Source organism: Euphorbia lathyris, chromosome 3 (assembly GCF_963576675.1).
Source record: "Euphorbia lathyris chromosome 3, ddEupLath1.1, whole genome shotgun sequence".
In the NCBI taxonomy this organism is placed as follows: Eukaryota; Viridiplantae; Streptophyta; class Magnoliopsida; order Malpighiales; family Euphorbiaceae; genus Euphorbia; species Euphorbia lathyris.
In genome coordinates, this window is record NC_088912.1 from 20,435,712 (window position 1) to 20,459,124 (window position 23,413).

Below are 23,413 nucleotides of genomic sequence, written 5' to 3' on the forward strand. Positions count from 1 at the left end.
TAAAAGTAGCACATATCGTTCTACCGAGGTCAGTCTATTAATATTAATTAATAAATTAATATATTAATAGTTATTTTTAAGTATAAATTTAATTTTTTATTATTAAAAATTATACATATATATTTAGGTAGGCGTATATGGACACGGATTGTGATTTGATTTTTAAGCCCGAGCCTGCCTAAATTAATAGCGGACTGGACTGAGTTTGGATTGAGCATCTTTAGACAAAAGCCCGCTCGGTCTGGCCCATGAACAAGTCTAATAATATATCTTAAAATTCAACTAGCAAAGCAATAAGAGAGTTTGTATAAATTGACAGTGCCTACGCTATAAGTTAAGGGGTTAGTAGATTATTGTAAGAAAGTTTAGGAGGCAAATAGGAAATTGAGCCGGTAATTTAAGCAAGTTGAGCGCGTAAATAGGAAATTTTCAAAGTATAAGGAGCAGTTGACTTTTTTGAACAAATATAAGGATTAAAAATGTATTAAGCCATGATTTAAGGCATAACTTAAATATTTTCTTGGTCTGCAGATTGTAAACTAGAAACAGATGTAAAATAAGAAAATGATTAATAAAAATTAGCAGGATCTTATTGTTGTCCTTAAATACAATTTGCATCACATTCCTATATTTGCTATATATCTTAAATGCATATGAATAGTATATTGTGGTTGGATTAATATACGCACAACTATTAATTGTTTTATTTTAGTGGTTGTAATTTCTTTGTTAGTTTTTTTATTAAAGAATTTCTAAGTTAGCTTAATAACTATTAATTAGCATAACTGGGCAGTAGCGATTAAATCAATAACAACATTAACAATGAAACTAAATTAATCAAGAAGGGTAAATCTTGTTATATCAAAATTACTGGAAATTAAGTGATTTTACAATGGAAGATTTTGGAATGGATTTTCCTGGTATTAATTCGACTATGACTTGCTTGTCTTTGCCCCGAAAGAGCAATTCTCATGGAGTTGGAGGGAGTTTCAATCATCATTTCTTGACATTTAGTTTGCCCCTTTTCGAGCTGCAGATAGGAATCATTTTGACTCTCAGCCATCTAATTCGGTTTTTTCTTAAGCCTTTTGGAGTTTCTACATTCATGTCATCCATTCTGGTAATTCTCCCTCTCTATCTCATCAGGTTTTATTAAAACACTAGGTACTTACAATACCCTATAACTATGTTGCACGGAAACGGAAACAGATACTGAGAAAGAAAGGTCTAGGAGAATTTAAGTTTATGAGGGAAGTAATATTTCCTCATGATAGCCAAGGTCTAATCTGCATAGCAGCAAGTTTGGGTTACAATTTATACTCATTTCTTACAGCAGTGAAGATAGAGCTCGGAATGTTACTTAAAATAGGCCATAAGGCTCTAACAGTTGGCATAACATCGACCTTAATACCTTTCGTAATTAATTGTGTATACACTGCAATTCCGAACAAAGGTGTCATTGATATTTAGGGTCATTTCCCTAATTTCATTCATTGTCTCTTTCGTTCCCTTCAAAATCTCTATCGCCACCTTCAACTACTTGATTTTTAGGGTTGTAATTGCATGTCCGCCGATTTGATCTTCCCTTGAATCCTCTTCTATTTTCTTCTGACTGGTAAGCTCGATTTCGAGTTCTTCATTTCAATATCTTCAAAAATTGATGTATTTACATTTGGTAATTTTTCATTTCGAGTTCGTCATGCTCCACCACATTCTTTGAATGGCGTCGGCTTGTCCTCGGTCGTCCGATGGAGGACGTCAAGGCCAGCTACAGTTTCGGCCGTGAGTTAGGTCGTGGTCAATTTGGTGTAACTTATCTTGTTACTCATAAGGAGACTAAACAGCAATTCGCCTGCAAATCGATTGCTACTCGGAGACTCGTTCACAAGGAAGACCTGGAGGATATCCGCCGTGAGGTTCAGATCATGCACCATCTCACCGGCTACAGGTCAGTAATCTAATTAATTTAGCGAAATTGATATGTATTTGGGGTATAAGATAAGTGCAATTTTGATTTTGGTGTTCTCTGTATTTTTGGGGGTAAATGGAATTGGTAGAAACAGAAGGATCTTACACAAATCAATTAGTATTGGATTCAATTGATGTTCATGTTGGGCAATCTTATTCAGTTCTTGTGACAATGGATCAGGATGAATCTGATTACTACATAGTTGCAACACCTTTGTTGTTCAATAATACAAGCTTGAGCCCCTTTGCTGGTGTTGGGGCACTGCACTATATGAATTCAAATTCTCAGGTTCAATGTCCTTTACCTGCTGGTCCAGATCCTTTTGACATGGCTTTCTCAATCAACCAAGCTAAATCCATAAGGTAAAACACTATTCTATCTATAATATTTCAGGTAAATTGTATAGACAGACATTCAGTCAACTTCATTTTGTTTCAATAATGTGATTGAGCTTCCTTTTACAATTAGGTGGAACATGACAGCAGGAGCTTCCTTTTATCTTAATTTTTTTTATATAGGCTTAAACACATCAGGCAGCCCTGAACTCCCTTAAACTTACTTAAAATGATCTATTGTCCCTGAACTTGCTTAGAGTGTCTTAGTGGCCCCTGAGCTCGCTTAAAGTGATACTGCTTCAACTTGCCAAAATCTCCTCATATTCTGCCACATATCACTTAGAAGTTAATTATGTCATTTAAGTAAGTTAAAGAGGAAATATTGATGAGTAGTATTTGAACCCTGAGGCTTATATTGTGGAATTGGTTATTTGTGGGTCAGGTGAAATTGATAGATAATATTACCAACAAGGAAGGAAAGACGAGCCATTGCTATAGGACTACTTACCGATCAATGGAACGTTCACTCACAGACGAGGAATTTGGATGAGTTTGCTAATTGAGATTTGTATATACAGAAAACAATTTTTATGTTTTTTCTACTTTTCTAATCCCTTGCGATAACAAATGCAAGACGAGAATCGCAGGCGAAATGCTCCTTCTCCGTCACCGCTGAGGACTACTCGGATTTGGTAATTTCTCAGTCATATTTTTTCTTTTGAGATATTATATGTTGGTCCAATGTTTTGTTAATCTTGTAAGTTCTAGCTTCTCTTGGATCCATCTAGGTGGTTTAGTTTGTTGTGTTTGACTCACTTCTTTGTGTCAATCGAGGAATCCAGATCGATCTCGGTGGATTTTTTTTGGTTTCAGTTTTTTTAATACTCCTTGATTTTTGTATTTTTATGCTTTGATTACTTATAACCAATTTTTAATTTATTCTTTTGTGCTGAACTGCTTCTGGAATGACCGGATTTGCTCTCTTCTTTTGCGCTGAGCTTGGGATTGGAAGTGTTAGGGAAGTGAATGTCAAATCTGGACTCCCTGCTACCACTAGTACAGAGAGGCTCAAACTCCTCGACGATGAAGAGCACATTCTGGGAGTCAAGTTTGTAGGCGGTGATCACAGGCTAAAGGTATATATTCTATCTGTTTCTTTATTTGTAATGAATAGTTGCAATTACTTTTTTGAGATGCTCTTTTGTTTTAAATTGACGCTTATGCAGTTTCCTTGCATATATTTTTCGGAAGAAGGACCAGTTGAGTCTATTAAAGGTAAAATTGCCTATTTTATTGAGTTATCCTTTTAAGTTTGCTCTTTTGGTGCATTTCTGAATGCTTTGCTCTATTTGCTGGATTCTGGTAATTTCTTTGCTTCCATATTTTGTGGTTGCAGGAAGGAAGCTTTATGTGTTGAACCTCACAAGTAATAGGTTCAACTCTAGTATTTTAGCTTCATTGGGTGCTCTTAAATCACTTCAGACTTTAGTTATGGGAGATAATGAAATAACAAGTGTCTTCCCTAAAGGTAAATTAATTCAACATATATTACTTCTTATTTTATTTACTTTCCCAGTTGAAGAAACCATTCCTAATAACATTCATGATCAGAGATAGGGAAGTTGAAATACTTGGAAACATTGTATTTGAGCTACAATTACCTCAGGGGTATGCTACCTCTACAAGGTAAATATATTTTGTGGGACTTTAAGATCATTAGAGAGGAAATAAAAAACAGGGGTAAGATGGGTTTTGACATTAGAAGTTAGGATTAGAGGACACATACCAAAGATCCTAGGCAAATCCTTTTGGCGGATGCCTTTGGTTTGGAGGAAGGAGGCAATGGAGTGTATGGAATTGAGAGAAGCAGAATGGAGAGAAGGGTTTAGAGATAATGCTTTGCCACAATCAACACCCATTAATGGATTATAAAGATTTTTGTGTTCTATCAGTATGGTATGTATGTATGTATGTTGAGCCTATCCTTCTGCATTTGTTCCATGGCTTTAGAACTGTTAATATAATTCGTTTATATAACAAAATAAACAACAAAATTCATGGGGGAATTGTTAATGAGGTCTTATGGAAGGCAATGCTTGAACGTGTTCTATTTTATCTTGTCCTTTTCAAAATTTAAGGAATTGATCTCATGAACGTAGGCAGTAAACATTTTGTGATACTTTCACCATCAAAATGCAAGTATACCAATTAATTTTTGGATGAATTTCCTACATTTAGCAGCATGGTTTACTTGTACTACCATTTGTGAGGAACAAGTGTCCTGGAATGAAAAATGATTTGTGAGGAACAAGTGTTGAGATTGAATTGATAGATCTTTTAATGAAATATGGTCTATATTTGTTGCAATTTGCCTCGTAATATATATGATATGTGGAAATGATGTTTCTTTAATTTCGTTGGTTTTGATGCATCACCTGAAAAATTCTCAGAGAGCATGACAAGAAGGCTTGTTGCTTGGGGTTGACATCACTTGTGCTTCCTGCAAATCAATTACCGGGAGAGGCTTTGGAAAGAAGAAGCTGCAAAGGAAGAAGAAGCTGAAGATGATGATGATATGGATGGGTTCCAGACTGATCATGAAGATGATGGGGTCTAACATTTGCGGATGAGGCTGACAGCATTAGGTTCCAGAAGTTAGTTTCTTTTAGAATTTTAGAAATGACATTTGTAATATATTCTTTTGGATCCATTTAGGATAATGTGTTGAATTTAACAATGTATGAAAATTCAAAAAAATTGATGTTACATGCTCTATTTGGAAGTTTTATGGATATAAATTTGAATAATTGGTCTATAATTAGTATTAGGTGCCCAATTGGAATATAAAAAATATAATATAAATAATTAAAAAGCAAAAATCACTACCCTTCGGCTGAGAAGGGAGTATTCCAGCACCACAATAGGGGCGGTTTAAACCGCCCCTACACATCCCCCGCTAAATTTTATCTACCCTGTCGGTGATAATTTTCTTCGCTATTTTGTAGCTCCGGTCCCATTTGGCGACAGATTTGGGACGGTCGGTAAAACCGCCCCTAGACCTTGTAGGGGTGGTTAAAACCGCCCCTACGCGTAAAAAAAAACTGCCTCCATAGGCAATTTTTATTGTAGTGTGGGGATGACTTTTGCTGAAACGTTAAAGGCCAGTTTCAGCAACATGTCTATATTTATGTTCTGCACATTTGTTCTGTTCAGTGAGTATGGATAAGAAACACGGTGATTAATTCCATTCACAGATATGAAACGTTAAAGGCCAGTTTCAGCAACATGTCTATTTGGGTATTGATTGCTATTTCAATATCTTTATGGGTTAGTCTTTGTTTGCATGAATTTCTGTTGCTTTTATAGAGAACTCTTGTGTAGGGTTTTTGATTGGTATTAATTTCTTGCAATTAGTTGGATCTGGTAATAATTTCTCCTTCAATTTTGCTTTTAGGATGCAAATGAAGAGTCAAAGGCTCTGACTAAAGCTCCTATGATGAAAGATTATCTGCAAACCACTGTTTCGATTTTGGTTTTGTACATCCATACAAATTTCTTTTTTTATTTGTTTTCAGATTCCGATATAAGATTTGCACCTCGAATGATATTACTACTTCTCTGATTTTGATTTTGATTTTGATTTTGATATTGATATAAGATCTTATTAACTTTTGAGTATCTGGCTTCTTTATTCTAAAGATAATTTTGATTATTTCATATTTTTATGGGTTAAATTTAGTTGTCAAGCGCTATGAGGATGAAGTTAATCACTTCTATTCTACTTTTAATTGGTAATAGCTAACCAAGCATTGCATCACTTGGAATAGAATGATCCCATATAAGATATGGAAGGAAATAACTCCTTTAAACTCTATCTATTTTATGAGTCCAGCTAGCTAGCTAGCATCAACCTCAAAAGTTAATTGAGCTTGTTACAGTATCCCAATCAATATATTAGGAAGACATTAGGAAAGTAAGTGTAGAGAATTAACAGTGATGCTATAACACTGAATTATAAACTCCAGCCCACTTGTCAAGTTGTTAATTCAGTTAGATAGTTTGTTAGATGGTTAGACTATAAATAGACAGTAAATGCATTGAATTCAGTAGGTTGTTATAAACAATATACAGAAGTTTAATATAGAGTTTTCTTCCCCATTTTCTTTCTTTCGTTCATCCTTCTATTTTCTGTACATGGTATTCCGAAAATCTCAGTTGAGATTTTCTGTCTTTTTGCAATTGAAATAACTGTAAGGGATTACAGTCTTCTTTCTTTAAAATTTCTGTCAGTTGAATCAAAGAGGTATCACTTTGGCACCTTTTTCTTTTTAACAGACACAACCTTTCACTTATAGGTCTTATATATTCCTGTAGGATCAGACTTCTACCATTTCATTTTATCTTTCTGAATTTCTTTCTCAAATTCTCAAATCCTACAGACATCATTTTATTCTCTCTCACAGACATGACTAAGTCTTTGAAAAATGTTCAAAAACACACTTCTTCTCAAAACGGGAAAGTTGATATCTCTGATCGTTATGGTGCATGGTTTCCAATTTATAACCATGACGAGGGGAAACGCTTTCTATAATTCAGATATGCTCAATTCTTTGGCATGATGTATATGGACGAGTTTCTGAACGAGGAACTCGGGATAAGCGAAGACATTGATCGATATCTTACTAATTTGGGTTGGACCAAATTTGCTTCTATGAAATTTCCTATTATTGGAAATTGGGTTCTGGAATTTTTATCCACTGTTCGATTCGTCAATAAGAGACGTGTTCGTCTCAGTTTTCATTGTGAGGGGCAGGTCTTCACTTTTGGATATCCGGAACTACATAATTGGTTTGGATTTCCACCCCGAGACACAACTCAACAACATCCTGGAAGGGATATGACTTCTAGTGATATATGGAGGATGTTAACAGGATTTTGGTGATTCAATCCACGTTTTGCCTTCAACAAATCCATTAATTCTAATTCCATGCTGTATCTGGATAAATTCCTCTGTCACAGCCTTTTTGGTCGAGTCAGTAGTAATGTTGTGAAAGATACTGAGTTATATGTGTTGGGCGACATTTTCCAAGGCAACTCAGTGAACTCCTCGAAGATTCTAATGGAGGGGTTAGTTGCCACTTCCCATTCGAGAACCGGAAGATTGGGTTCGCTAACATCATTTGTGGAATCATACTAGGAGCCAAGGGAACCATTTCTGTCCCTTGGACTGATACAGAACCATTCCCTATTCTAGACTACGAGTTCATGGAGAACGAGGGGCTTGTCAAACGAGTTTTTCGTTCTGGTCCAACATTCCTTTCTGCACCAGAGAGGCAAGTCTTCATTCAAACGAAGATTAATAGGGCCAATGCATGTCGTCTGTCATCTACTTAGGGATATAATATGAGTTTCTGTTTGGTTTTATTATACATATGAGTGTTTATATTTTTTTGTGTATATATGAGTAAGATGTTTTTTTTATGTAATATATATAATAAGGTATTGTTTATATTTTTGATAATAATAAATAAAAGTGCATTAATTCCTTAGTTTCATTCTTTTATTTAAGGAACAACCCTTGGTTTTCCTTTAATTTAATGTTTCAGTTTTGTTTATCTCAGTTTCATGGATTAATATTCACATTAATGTCACTTAATTATACGAGGAATTGGTTTAGAAGTGTTAAAATCATAAAAAACAGTCACAATTTTACCCAGAATTTCCAAAATCTCAGTTGAGATTCTGAATTCTCAGTTGAGACAGCAAGAGGACAACTTTTCAGTACAATTTCGACCCCCCTACGTACTTGTTGTCGCGACTGAGATTTTGAAAATCTTAGTCGCGACTTGCGACTTCCAGTCACGGGATTTGGGCGAAATTTTGGTTCTTTTCCTATTCCTACACTAATTACTTACCTATTCATCTATCCTAATCAATACCTATTACTTACACCTATTTAAATCACCTCTTTTTACACCAATCAATCATCTTTTCTCTTCCCAATACCAAGATTCACTCATATTCCCCATAAATCTTTACCCTATTCATCTTCTTCTTCCCTAATTCACCACCATTATCTTTTACTCTTCCTTTCATCCTTTCATATTTTCTTCTTTCCATTCACCCAAATTTCACTAAAAATGCCTAGACAAAAGACCGTTGCTAACAAAACCAAGGCCACCGAAGTCAATAGATTACGGGTTCAATATGGAGCACCGTTCGATATTACGACGGAAGCTGAAGGACGAAGATTTCGTCGATTTTCTAATAGCCAAATAGAGTTAGTCGACATGCTTTTTCTTGACACCGATACGGTAAACACACTTTCTTTTACCGAGCGTATTGATGAATTTCTTTCCGTTCTTGGTTGGAAACGATTTTCTAGTATGTGTTTTCCTAGTCTTAAATTGTATATTATTGAGTTTTTGGTTACTCTAACCTATGACAAGAAGAAATGAGTTATCTATTTTCGGAATGATGGAGTTCGTTATGACGTTGGGTATGCGGCCATGAACCGTTGGTTTGGTTTTCCTACTCGGAATTTTTATTCCAAACCAAAGCCTTTTAATTCAAACACGGTTTGGCAATCTTTGAGCGGTTTAGATGTTTTTCTTCCGAAGAACACCTCTAGTAAGCTACTTAAGGATGATTGTATCTTCTTCTTTCACAAGTTTTTATCATTTTCCTTATTTGGTCGGGTTGAAAGTTCAAAAGTGTAAGTTTGTGATTTGGTTGTGTTAGATGCTATTTTTAAGGGTTTGACCATTGATAGTATCGAGATGATATTTACTAATTTAGTTCGAGCTTCCAAGTCCCGCAATAAGCAAGTTCATATGGGTAATTTAATTACCGGCATTGTTTTGGGTGCTCGGGGTGAATTAGTAGATTATCAAAATATGCCCCATGTTGGTTTACCTTCATTGGACCTCACGGCACTTCAAAGGGCCAATTTATTGAAGAAAATGGGACCCCCCGCCTTTATATCTTATGCGGATCGCACAAGACGTGTTTTTGCTACCATGGGTAGTGAAGCCTCGGGTTCTCAAGGTTTAGGTGCCCAAGATGATGATGAGGATGATGAAGAGGACTTTGATGAAGAAGAGGAGGAGGAGGAGAATGTTGATGTTAATGCCAACGAGCAAGCAAATGTGGACCCGAATGTTGATGAACAAGTTGGATGGCAACGTGTTTTGCAACAAATGAACGAGCATAACCGTCACATGAATTTGCGGTTAGATGAAGTCGTTGCCAACAATACCGAAATGAGTTCGAGGATAACCACGGTGGATGCCAATATCACTACATTGAGACGTGAGCACAAATCTACTCGTCGCCGGTTGCTATCTTTCTTCCGATGCCAAGGAGTTGAGACTACGCCTTCTCCACCGAGTTCACCTTGATAGGTTTTATCCTTTCTATCTTTTACCTCATTTTCGTTATTATTATTATGTCTTGTTAACTTTGGTACAATATTTTTAATTCTGTTTGGTACAATTCTCTTTATTATTATGTTTGAATGTTATCGTACTATATTTTTCAATTCTAATTCGTATGATTTATTTCGTACTATTTTTCGTGTTTTATCGCTTTTTGAACCAATGAGGACATGGTCCAAATTAAGTGTGGGAGGAGATATTTCATATTCATTTTAATTTTAAGTATGAATGAATGCCACGAATGAGAATGAATGCTATTTATTTATTTACGTATAAATGCATGTTATTATTCAAATTTTAAGTAAATTGCAAAATGCAACATTTTTAAAAACAAATGCAACATTTTTGTTTATAAAGTGCAACACTTTTCAAAATAAAAAATAATAGCTATTTTTCATAAACGTAAAATATTTTGTTAAGTATATATATTTCATATGTTTCAAACAAGTCAACTTTCAAAATAATGTTAAGCATATTTTAAGGTTATCATTATTGATAGAAATAATATTTCTATACGGGCTATATTTTTACAAATATTTTTTTACAAATCTTCGATACGATTTTATCAAAAACGTCTCGAGTAAATGTATATAAGTAAAATTTCTTTAGTTTCAAATCTTTATTTTATATCATGAATTCATGATAAATATAAATCTTATTTTCAATTTTCAATTTTCAATTAGGTTTATAGGCATAAATCAAACTAACAACTTTAGCTTTTTAGCTCGATATGATTTTCGTCTTACATTAAAAACCAATTGAAGTTTTTAAGGAAACTTTAGCCATAATACATGTTGAATTTCAAGTCAATATAGGATGAATGTGCTATTTTTCTTTCCCAATTTTATTTTTCGTTGTTAATTCAATCAAATAGTTGTATTCTTAACTTTTGGCCACGATTGAGACCAACCTTATCACAATCGAGGTATGAAAGGGAAGAACATTAAGTACCGTTTACTTTTGGCCACGATTGCGACCACCCTTATCACGGTCGAGGTATGAAAGGAACGTTAGAAATTAAAGCAAAATTAAACGTGTTTAAAGTTTTAAGTAACGATTGCGTCCACCCTTGGCATGGTCGGTACCTCTTAAACGAACACAAAAGCAAATTAATTCAAATAAAGTCACGGACGAGACCACCCTTATCACGGGCGTGACTAAGCAAATATATTAAACCTAAGTCCTTAATAAATCTATATTTGTAATAGTTTAGGTTTGGGAAAGGAAATTTTGTGCTTGGAAATGCCTTGAGACGAAAGATTCAAAAACATGCGTGCTTACACCGTCCCGAATACTTCAATATAAAAATTGAGATACAAGACGAGTGATATATCTCTTTTACACTAGCTAGTTTGATACTTTGCGTATAAATTTACTATGAAAAGTTTATCTTTCGGTTTAACTAATTTAAAGAGGAATATATGGATATATGTTCTATTTATAAAGAGATTGATTAAAGAATAAATTCAGTGAAATTTTGCTCGGGACTAGCAAAAGCTTAAGTGTGGGAGTTTGTTAAGCCCAAAATATACCTAAAATATCATACATAAATACATTAAATTTACTTTGAATCCGTGCTAATTATATTCATTTGGAATACTTTTACGTCTTTATTTACTTCTTTGATGCAAGGTACTTAATTATTTGGTTAAATCCAAATAGCAGCAAAAACGGAGCTAAAACAGAGCTAAATGGAGCTAAAATGGAGGAAAAACCTAAAAAACGTACCGAAAACGCATAACAGTCAGAAGAACGCTCAAGGAAGACGAGAAGCAGTCGAGAGACAGGGAGATAACTCTCTGTCACGACTGAGATTTTCATAATCTCAGTCGCGACTTACGAAAGGCATCACGGAAGAAGAACGAAGTCTTCAACTCGCCCCTGTACCCCTTGTCGTGACTGAGATTTTCAGAATCTCAGTCGCGACAGCGAAGTATTCTGCACATAAAACACATGTTTTAATCCGAGAAACGCGTCTGTTCGTTTGGATAAAAGCGACCCTTCACCAACGGACACGACCCATCATTTACAACCCTTCAACAACTATAAATAAGTGATCCATTTCAGAAATTGAGTTGTTGGTTAGGTTGGAAAAGTTAGAGAAATTAGAGAAGAAAGTTATTATGTTGAGTTTCTGATTCAGAAAAGAATCATAAAGTTAGATTTCATTTCTGTGTAAACAAACTTGCTATACACAAGTTGTTATTAGATTAGTTATAAACACAATATTAGTTTAGTTTCTAAGGTTGATCAGAGACAAGTTTTCATTCTGGTAGTGGACTGAGCAGTCTCTATTCCGAAGATCCAGCGAGAAGAATCGACGGCTGAAGCGCATGAGGTTTGACGCACCTACGGAGTTTGAGGGAAAGATTGTCAACCCGGATCTCAAAGTTTTCGTTACAATGCTATCCAAGTTTCTACTTCTCTGTTAACTTGTGAAAATTCACATTTCATTAATGATATACTTATTTATTCAATACATTCTTACAGTTGTTATTTTGATATTGTTCTGACAAAATGATTTTCAAAATGATAAATTGGTGTTTTTATTAAAACGTTCTATTCCATCTTATTCATATAAGAACTTTGTTGAACACTTGACAAATTTAGTTTTTATGGATGACATGATCGCTGATCGCGGCTTATCATACATAAAATACTAGTTTGATTAAGGTAGCAATCTGCTCCGATCCAGAGAGATTTCTACGGTTCAAAGCCATTTAATTGAATAAATCGCTATATTATTACATGTCCATAATCTTTACAAAGTTAAAGTTGCCTTATTTTCTTTATGAAAATAAGTTTTATACCTACTATTTATTCCAATTACGGAAGTATCTGTCTTGTAATCAAAACCTCAAGACAGAACTGATCTCTAAACTCGATATAATACTTCTATCTAATCCTAATTTACCAAAACCAATTCCATCAATTAAACGTATTTCTTTCATTAAACCTAAACACGTGATTAAAACTGAATTAAATAAAGTTTTAGTTAAAAAGCGTTCCCTGTGGGTTCGATATCTTTTATTACTACAAGCGTATACCGTGCACTTGCGGAAATCGCTCAACAAGTATGTTGGGGTTTTAGTGTCCTATAGACAATTGTTCTAGGATACAGACTTAATGTAAATGAAGTGTTCTTTATATCATTTGTTTTAATGAGATATATGTTTTATAACTATATAAAGGCAAACCCTTTTGAGCACTAAATAAAGTCTAATAAAAGGAAATCCGTAAGTTTGTTTAAAGTGATTATAAAGTGTTCATACAAGCATGAAATGAGACAAAACTTAATAATAAACTAATAAACTTAAAACCACCCCAAGTCAAGCAATATGTTTAGGATTGACATATCGCGGTTGAGACTTGCATGTAACAATGTCTTCTATCCGACAGAAAGCTGATCTCACAAGCTTCATATATATAGATATTTGGACAGTTACATGGATCCGATGAAAGGTAGTTCATTAGGATTGGGGACCCGACTTGAGATAACAAGATGGGTAGATTCTTCCTTGTCACCTGTTCATCTCATTGGTATTAATAGGTATAAATAATCCTCAGACTCAAAGGAATGTTAATTGGTATTATGGATTACGGAATGTGACGCTTTGACTCTGGTGTAACACGATCCTTAACAGAGATGACTCTGGGTGTGAACAGCAGACGTTGGGTATCACAGGAAGTGATTGCGTGATCGTTATACATTGGATTGAGCATTTATCACTCCCGATAAATGGGAGATATGTCCATGGATTGCTTGTGGAAGGCTTGACTCTAAATCCTTGCAAGGTGATAGCTTAAGATTGAAATGAGATTTCTCTTAACCTATCTAATTGGAGTTGACTCGGCCAGAACAAGTAAAACGAACGTCTCGCTATATGTGACTTGACATCACCCATAGTCATAAGATTCAGTTCAAGGACGTAGTTGATAAAGGATCGAATTATACCGTAACTAATACGGAAAGGTCAACGACAGAATCAACATATCTTCTTATAGCTCTAAGGGAATGATTACGGACTTGCTAATCACATACTCTGTACATCATTCCGTTATGCAAAGATTAAATATAATTCTTTGAAAATTATTTAATAACGTTGCATACGGCTAGAAGCAATAAGAACCTAATGGGTCACACATAAGACTTGGAACCCAAAAGAGAGACAGATGCTAATTAATTGACGGAAGCCCAATTGAGCCCAATAAGGCCCAATTACCATGGGGGGCGATTTTTATGTATGGAGATACATAAATAATTAATTTGATTTTAATCAATTCTAATTAGATTGGGATTATGAATTAAATTAATTAAAGGATAAATAAGTTAGGAGTTTTAATTAGATTAAATTACTCCTATTATTATCCAATAAGGTTATTGTTATTATCTTTTATATTTAGATATATTAATAGATAATATTTAAGAATTCTATTCCGAATTGAATTCTTATTCAATAAACCTAATTCTATCTAACTAAGGATTAGAGACAAGAAAGATTATATATACCCCCTATGTAGATTTTTGAAATCTACCCCCTAAGAACAAGCTAGATAATTTCGAATTCCACCCTAGCAACAAGAGAGAGAATTTCGACCCCTAGCTCGAGGACGAGATTTTCCACCGCTTCCTTCCGTTCAATTGATTTTCATCTCTTTCTCTTTATCCTTGATCTTGTGTTGATTAATTAGAGACAATCTACTTTGGTTGTTAATAAACGGTTGATTCTAACTTGATCTTCTGTTGTTTTGTTTTGTGCTCGGGAACTCGAAGTAAGAGTTGTGGGCACTTCGTTTGCAATGGTAGATAGAACATCTAAAAGGTATTTCTTCTTATCCCTCTTTGTATGAAATAACGGTTAACGGATCTTGGGGTTAATGGAAATAGGTTAAAATTTTTATATTTCCGCTGCTATACGTTAGCCTATTTTCCTTCAATGTTTCCCACAATGGTGTAGACGCACTGCTTCCATATCATCTTTACAAATCGGACATGCCATTTTTCCTTTTACAGTGTACCCTGACAGATTTCCATAAGCTGGAAAGTCATTTATTGTACAAAAAATCATGGCATGCAAGGTGAAATTCGTTCTACTATATGCATCGAACACCGACACACCTTCATCCCACAACAACTTTAGGTCATCAATGAGTGGATCTAGGTAGACATCTATATCGTTTCCAGGTTGTTTGGGCCCAGAGATGAGAAGGGATAACATTATGTATCTGCGTTTCATACATAACCAAGGAGGCAAATTGTATATGATTAATAGGACAGGCCATGTGTTGTACTGGGTACTAAGTGTTCCAAAAGGATTCATCCCATCGGTACAAAGACTGAGTCTAAGATTCCGAACATCCTGACCGAAATCCTTGAACTTCCAATTAATGGTTCGCCACTGTGGAGAATCGGCTGGATGCCTTATTAACCCATCTTTCTTCCTCCCTTCATCATGCCACCGTAATAATTTGGCATTATTTTCATCCGAGAAAAGGCGTTTAAATCTCGGTATAATTGGAAGATACCATAACACCTTAGTCGGAACCCCTTTCTTCCTTAAACATGAATCATTGTCCTTTCTCTTGTACCGAGACACTCCACACCTTGGACATGCTTGCATATCTGCATAGTCATTTCGATACAACACGCAATCATTCCTACATGCATGTATCTTCTCATACTCCATACCCATATCGCACATGAGTTTCTTTGCCTCATAAGTCGTGATCGGTACTTCGTTTCCATCGGGAAGCATTTTTTTTCAAAATTTACAGCAGTTCTGTAAAACTCTTGTCAGTCCAACTGTGGCTCGCCTTCAAGTTGAATAATTTAAGGAGAGCTGAAAGTATCGTGAATGTTGTACAACCAGGATATAATGGTGTCTCAAAGGAACTCAAAATTCTATCGTACATACCAGGACGCTCTGTAAAATCATCCTCTACATCATGCATCATATCGTTAATCCTATCCACCTCTACTTCACTATCGTTTTCAACATCAGCATCACCGACTTGATGACTAACTGCCTTAGTTGGGCTCTCTGCATTATCAAACATCTCACCATGCCATGTCCAACTTGTATAGTTTTTTTAAATCCCCGATAAATTAAGTGATCTTGGACTACATATATGTCGCCTGGACACCTCATGTTATTGCAGTCACAATAAGGACAACGGATTGAACCACTTTTTGATTGGAATTCAATAACAACCTTACTTAACTTACCCAACCCTCGTAGGAACTCAACGGAAACTCGATTACCATACATCCAACTTCGATCCATACTAATTAACCACTAAAAACACAAAACAAATGCACAGGATATCGATTAATTAATTATCTCATGTAAATACAATACAAACTTCTGTATGGTACTCCTTATCACTCCAACCTAACCCATTCTTAAATTTCCAATCTCACTTGTAAATGCATGTAGAGCTTTTACATTCTAATGAAAATTCGGTAGCACCTCCCTACAGTTCTCCAAGTACACGAAGTAGACAACATATCATGTATCTACATATGTACTCAAAGAGCATTCGTGTGGCGAGCCGTGACATTCATTAGAACCAAAATCAATATATGCATTCACGTCCTAATTGAGATTGAACAATTTAAGAACAGTCCCAATTCGGGGACTATTCGAGACTTACTCCAAATGAATAAGCCTTCGAATCGGTATCTAGGCCAATCATGAAGGAAAATAGGCAAACACATACGCATCACAAATATAAAAAATTTCACCTATTTCCTTAAACCAAGATCCGTTAATCGTTATTTCATATAAAGAGGGATAGAACGAAATACCTTTATTGACGATCTATCTACAGTTGTGATGTCTAGCGGAGAATTTCTGATCTGCTTCCGTCCCTGTGGGGGCGTCGTTGGGTTCGACGGGGGGAAGCTCCGATGCCAAAGTCAGTAAGATAGATCAAGGGAACAAACTGAATTGACAAAGGGTGTGAGAATGTACCTTGATAGCCTAAGGATGTAGGCTATATATAGCTAGGAAGTCGTAACCTTCAGCAACTAGAAAGTCGCCATTAATGCTCCATTAATGGCGGTTACAAGTTATCCTTAAACTGGCGGTTTAGCTAATTGATAGCTCATTAATGGCCTTTATGGCCGAGTCGGCCTTAGCCGTTACAGTGACGAATCATGTAGATGAGGAGATCCGCCATATAGGTTCACCAGCGGATCTCTTTGAGTGGGATCGTGGAGATCCGCCATCCGGATCTCCTTTGGGGATTAATACGCGGCGTTCTTTAGGTGAATATCCTTTTTGGTCCCTAGGATAATATCTCAACGTTATCAGAAGCCCCCCCAAAGTTCCCTTAAAGTCCTTTAGGGCTTTTGATCTTTTGGGTGCCGTCATGATTACCTGCATTAATGAACACTCCGCTCGATGCCAATCGTAAAGTGACACGTGTAAGGAGCGCTCTGTTCAAAGAAAGAAAAGACACCTTCTTCTTCCTTCTCTCTTTCCCTCTTACTCATTTCATCTTCATTTTCATCTGCGTGAAGCTTTTTTCCTGGGAATTTCGAAGTTCAAAGCTTGTTGATTTCATGTAAGTTCATCTTTCCTTACTCGATTTGTTCTGAATGTTTAGGAGTTCTTCATCATCTTCTAGATCAACTTCGGAGCTCTTTAAATCGACCCCTTCTCCTGAAATAGTAGTTAATTTTAGTTGGACCACTTCATCATCGGAGAACTCATCTTCCTCCGAGGCCTCTGTTAGCTCTAAGTTAGCTAGGTTGTGTAACTCGGCGCGTAATCGCTATCAGACTCGTTCAACCAGAAGTCAAGTTCTTTTTACTTCTGTTTCTGGTGCCGCTCCGGCCATTAAGTCTAGGTATTTTCCGGGGGCAATGGCCTCTTCTTCAATCCAACCTAAGAAAAAGAACCCTCGAGCGGAGTCAACTCCGTCTCGTATGAGTGCCACGGATCTAGCGGATCTGGCGAATCACTTCCCTTGGATCGATAATTACGAGACTCAGTTAGCCGCACTACATCAACGACCCTCCTGTCCTCCTAGCGGTTTTCTGACCGTATATTATAGTCATGTGGAGAGAGGGTTCCGACTTCCTCTCCCAAAGATGATGGCGGATATCCTCTCCTACTTTGATATTACTGCCAGCCAACTACACCCTAACGGTTGGTTGGATATCGCTTTAGACTGCTACCTCGCCTCAAATTTAGGAGTGGTTTATACGGGTCGTGTCTTTAGAGCTTTCCATAAACCCTCAAAATGGAAGTCCGAGTCTTATCTCACTTTCGCGAAATTCGGAGTATATTCGCCATTCAGTGACAAAATGTCCAATGTCCATTGCTGGGATGAGAAATTCTTCTATGTGAAGGTAAAAGAGGGCGAATCACTGGGTTTTCCCTCGTTTTGGAATCCCAAGCCTTTACACATGACAGGCGATATGCGAATATTGACCGATAGCGATGAAGTGGTGGCGGAGCTCATGAAGAAGGTCAAGGCGGATGCATGGACATACGCAGATGCTTTAGCCTTCATGATGAGTGATATTTCGTTGATTCGCCGTGAGGGGGAGCAGTTTATTTACTCTAAGATTGCGCAATTTGACCAAGGTAACTTTTATTTCTTCTTGAACTTTGATTACTTTATTGTTTTCTTTGGCAGGGGTTTATCTAAGGCCAATCACGCTATTGCAGAGAAGCGTAGGAAGTTTCTAGAGGCTGAGGCGCGTAGGAAAGATCAAGTGGCGAATCCCCAAAAAGATGACGGGAAGCGTCCCGCGGGAGTAGTGGTTGAACCGCCACTAAAAAGGAGGAAGCCTATAGCCACTGGAGGCCCTAAGCTTATGGCGGATGCCATGAGGTCCGCCATGCCTGTAGGGGAGATAGAACAGGTAAGTTGCCTTTTATCTTTATCTGTTCATCAAATTTTGGATCTGAGTTTTGATCCTTGAATATTTGTGCAGATGGAGAAGCCTGATCTGGGCGGATACTGGTCCGCCAAGTATGGTGCCCAAGGAACTTTGGAGAATGAGTCCGTCATAAATGACTTAGATGAGGCCCTGGGCCAGTTGGGCGAAGTGCAAAGGAATTAGAACCAGATCCCCGGTTCCATTCATGCACAAAAGGGGATGACGGAGCTCCTCACGGTAAACCCCTTCACTACAAAGGATTTCGTTTCGCTGAAAAAGTTGTTCTTTTGTTCTTTTCTTTTGACGAAACCGTTTGTTTTTTACAGATGTATACTCGCATACGTGCCATGGAAGCTGAGCTTCTCCAGAACGTGGCTGATAAGGCTACCATTGAAAAGTTGGAGAAAGAGGTAGCGGATGCCAATGCGAAGATCGCCTCTGCGAATGCGAACATTGCCTCTGCCACGACTGCTTTGGTTCTTAGAGACGCGGAGATCAAGAAGTTGAAGGAAAAGATCATGACAGACGCTAAGAACTATGAGGTGGCGATAGGAGAAGTAGAGTACACGGCTGGTGAGCAAGCTTTCTACTATGGCGAACTACTCATGGCGTACTTCTCTCTAGCGCATCCCGAGGTTGATTTCACAGACCCTCAGTTCGCCGTTCCAGACCCAGATGATGTTGACAAATATAACAAAATGCCAGACGCTAAAGACTACCTCCGTGACTACGTTCGGAGATGGATGAAGGGACCCATGGAAGAAAGCAAACCTCCCACTAATGTGGAATTAGTAGAGCTTGAGGAAGGTCCCCCTAAGGTGGGTGAAGAACCGATCAATGATAACACCCTTCCTCTTGGTCCCACATCTTCCGTGGAAAAAGAGGCACCGTTGGTAGGCGTATCTGAGGCTGGGGAGAAGGAGGCTTCTCAGGCAAGTGCCATAGCGAGAAGAGTGCAAAGGAGGATGCTCCCATTATTACTTAGCTGTTTTTACCTTTTGATTTGTAAAAAATCGTTAAGTACAATTTGTTTAATCCTTTATGGCAGCTATTTATGTTACTTTTGCGTAAGTAAATATATAGGCATCTAGGATTTATTTTGGAGTAGGTGGCCAGCTATACGCCATTGCAGGAACCTTTGTGAAGTTTAGAAGCTGTTTTATTCCATTGAAGGAAGTAAAGCTGCCTAGGGGATCAACTTGCTACCTATCTTTGAGGTGAAGTGATCCGCCCGTAGGACTCTTGAATCCCTTTTTTGGGAAGGATGTAAGAGAGTGTAAAGACCTTGCGTCCAAGGATCGTTTTAACTCTATCAGAAATGGGGATCATCTCAGAGATGGATCCGCCCATGAGATCGATTCTCCTATGTCTGAGGAGAAAAAGTGGCTATGAGATAGCAATACTTTTTAATGCGGAGAGCGTTGGGTGCCCCCCTTCTTTTTAAGACTGGAATATTAATATTGTTGCAAGACAAAACCTTAAAAAGAACATAGAGAATGGAACAATATTTGTTTATTGATAGGAGAAATTCTTTATTACAGTAAGCAGGTCTTATATGTGAGCCTCGTTAAAACCTTTAATAAGAAAAACCACATGGGAAAAAGCTTACTAAAGGAAAAAGAGTACTCAAGACCGTATGTACACTTTATTTTCTGATAAAATATTTGCGGAGATTTTGGAGGTTCCATGTGCGTGGCAATGTGTTCCCCTCCATGTCTTGAATTTTAAATGTGGCGAATCCAATCTTGTCCACTATCTGATACGAACCCTGTTGGGGTTTAGTGTCCTATAGTCAATTGTTGCAGGATACAAACTTAATGTAAATGAATTGTTCTTTATATCATTTGTTTTAATGAGATATATGTTTTATAACTATAATAAAGGCAATCCCTTTTAAGCACTAAATAAAGTCTAATAAAAGGAAATCCGTAAGTTTGTTTAAAGTGATTATAAAGTGTTCATACAAGCATGAAGTGAGATAAAACTTATAATAAAACTAATAAACTTAAAACCACCCCAAGTCAAGTGATATGTTTAGGATTGATATATCACTGTTGAGACTTGTATGTAACAATGTCTTTTGTCTGACAGAAAGCTGATCTCACAAGCTTCATATATATAGATATCTGGACAGTTACATAGATCCGATGAAACGTCGTTCATTAGGATTGGGGATCCGATTTGAGATAACAGGATGGGTAGATTCATCCTTGTCACCTGTTCATCTCATTGGTATTAATAGGTATAAGTAATCCTCAGACTCAAAGGAATGTTAATTGGTCATCCTGAATTACTGAATGTGAGACTTTGATCCTGTGGTCCCACGATCCTTAACAGAGATGACTCTGGGGTGTGAACTGCAAAGGTTGGGTGTCACAGGAGGTAATGTCAGGGTAGTTATACATTGGATTGAGCATTTACCACTCCCGATTAATGGGAGATATATCCAAGGATCGCTTGTGGAAGACTCGACTCTAAATCCTTGCAAGGTGATAGCTTAAGAGTAGAAATACAGATTTCACTTAACCTATCCATTTGAGTTGACTCGGCCTGTACAAGTAAAACGAACGTCTCGCTATATGTGACTTGACATCACCCATAGTCATAAGATTCAGTTCAAGGATATAGTTGATAAAGGACCGAATTATACTGTAACTAATACGGAAGGGTTAACGACAGAATCAACCTGTCTTCTTAACGGACTCTAGGGGAATGATTACAGACTTGCCAATAACATACTCAGTACATCATTCCGTTATGCAAGGATTAAATATAATTCTTGAAGAAATTAATTTAATAGTTGCATACGGCCAGAAGTAGTAAGAACCTAATGGATCACACATAAGACTTGGAACCAAAAGAGAGATGGATGTGATTAATAGATGGAAGTCCAATTGAGCCCAGTAAGGCCCGTTTAAATGGAGGGGGCCGAAATTTATATATAGAAATAAGTAATTATTTTAATTCCATTAATCCTAATTTGATTAGGTTTGTGAATTAAATTAATTAAGAGATAATTAAGTTAGGAGTTTTAATTAGATTAATATACTCCTATTATTATCCAATTAGGTTATTTATTATTATCCTAAATGTATTTGATATATTATAAGATAATAATTAGGAATCCTATTCCGAATGGAATTCCTATTAAGTAACATATTCCTATCTAACTAGGGTTTAGATACAAGCGACTATATATACCCCCTCCTTATGAGAATTTCGACTAAGCCTCCTACTCCCCTCTATGTGATTTTCGAAACCTACATTAAGAGAGAGAAAGTGAATTCGCATCCCCAAGTTCGTGGACAAGAATTCATACGGCTTCCGTCGATTGATTAATCTCATTCATCTCCTTTTCTCTTTGATCTTGTGTTGGTTAATTAGAGGCAATCTATTTTGGTTGCATCTCATAAGGGTTGATTCTAACTTAATCTCACCGTGTTCACGAAAGAAGGAAAAACAAACAAAATGGAGAAATTCGTTTTTCTTCACCTACATCAGGTCAGTTCACTATTTCGCGGATTCCCAGAGATTGAACCGTCGGATCGTCGCGATTTTTGGACAGTAGCTTCTAGACATATTCTTCCACGTTTCCACTGAAGGGATTGTCGTTCGGAGGTCTGGAAGGTCTGTTTCGGATAGGAGAAGATTGGTAAACAGTTTACATCTCTTTCGAAGTTGTGGGCACTTCGTTTGCAGCGGTAGATTGATCATCGAAAGGTATTTCTTCTTATCCCTCTTTATATGAAATAACGATTAACAGATCCTATGGTTAAAAAGGAAGTAGGCTAAAATTTTTATATTTCCGCTGCTATACCTTAGCCTTAATTTCCTTCAGTGGTATCAGAGCCATCGTTAAATCCGTTATTTCATATATGAAAATTTAGAAGTTTTTTCAATAGGATTGAATAAATATTTATGGTTAGGATTAATTAACAAATTGTTTGGTTAATTAATTCTAAAGCTAAATAAATTTTAGTTAATTGTTAATTAAAATTGATTATGCGTATGTTCCTAATTATTTCGGTTGATAATCATTATAACAAAATCTATTTGTTTTATAGTTAGGTTAATAAAATTAGTTTTATTAATTCTAAAAGATAAAACGGAAATCTATTGTAGTTTTTCCTATTTCTGAAAATCGTTTTTCAAATCGTTTTAAAAACTGATATATATATATTTATATTTTATAAAAATATATATATATATATATATGACAGCGGCTCGGGTCGCGCCTCACGGCGCGACCAGCCGCTGTCGCGCGGCTGCTGCCTCGCGGCAGCAGCCCAGTTTCGGGCCCAAGCCCGAATCCCACTTGATTTTAATTGTTAAAATTGGCTTGTAAATAATTTATATATATATATGTTTCGGAAATCAATAGTTTTCTGTTTTGATTATTGAATGAAAAATTCGTTTAAAAGTTTGTTTTTACCAAGTTGTAAATCAAAGCGTTAAATGAATTGAAATCAAAATAATTGGGACATGCATAATCGACGTTTTATATGGTTATATTAATCTAAGGGTTAATATAAAGATACGAAACGATAAGATGTAAAATTGGATGAAAGTTAATTTGACGAGTTAATGTGATTAACCTAAATATTACATAAGACGGTTATGTAATCAACCAATTAAATTTATTTAATTGAGTCTTTGCATGTTTGGAGTTATGGACATATTTGGACCCTCTTTTAGTCTTTTGGTATTTTTGAAATAGGGCCTACGCGTCCTGCCTTTCTACTATCTATTGTAATTTCTCCTCTCATCTAATTCCCTT

At 36.5% G+C, this 23,413-nt stretch overlaps 1 protein-coding gene across 4 annotated transcripts; it reads left to right on the plus strand.

Moving 5' to 3' along the window:
- The first annotated feature begins 1,316 nt into the window (after window positions 1-1,316).
- Window positions 1,317-5,086, plus strand: LOC136221640 (uncharacterized). Of its 4 annotated transcripts, XM_066009040.1 has the most exons (7): window positions 1,317-1,615; window positions 1,694-1,948; window positions 2,150-2,331; window positions 2,747-3,440; window positions 3,531-3,579; window positions 3,701-3,832; window positions 4,755-5,086. In XM_066009040.1, exons 4-7 carry the CDS (start codon window positions 3,270-3,272, stop codon window positions 4,787-4,789), a joined length of 387 nt encoding a protein of 128 aa, XP_065865112.1. In that variant the 5' UTR covers window positions 1,317-1,615; window positions 1,694-1,948; window positions 2,150-2,331; window positions 2,747-3,269; the 3' UTR covers window positions 4,790-5,086. The 4 variants fall into 4 exon arrangements, with proteins under 4 accessions (XP_065865112.1, XP_065865111.1, XP_065865113.1 ...); XM_066009039.1 differs by having other exon boundaries at window positions 1,317-1,948; XM_066009041.1 differs by having other exon boundaries at window positions 1,317-1,948; window positions 2,258-2,331.
- Window positions 5,087-23,413: the final 18,327 nt, after the last annotated feature.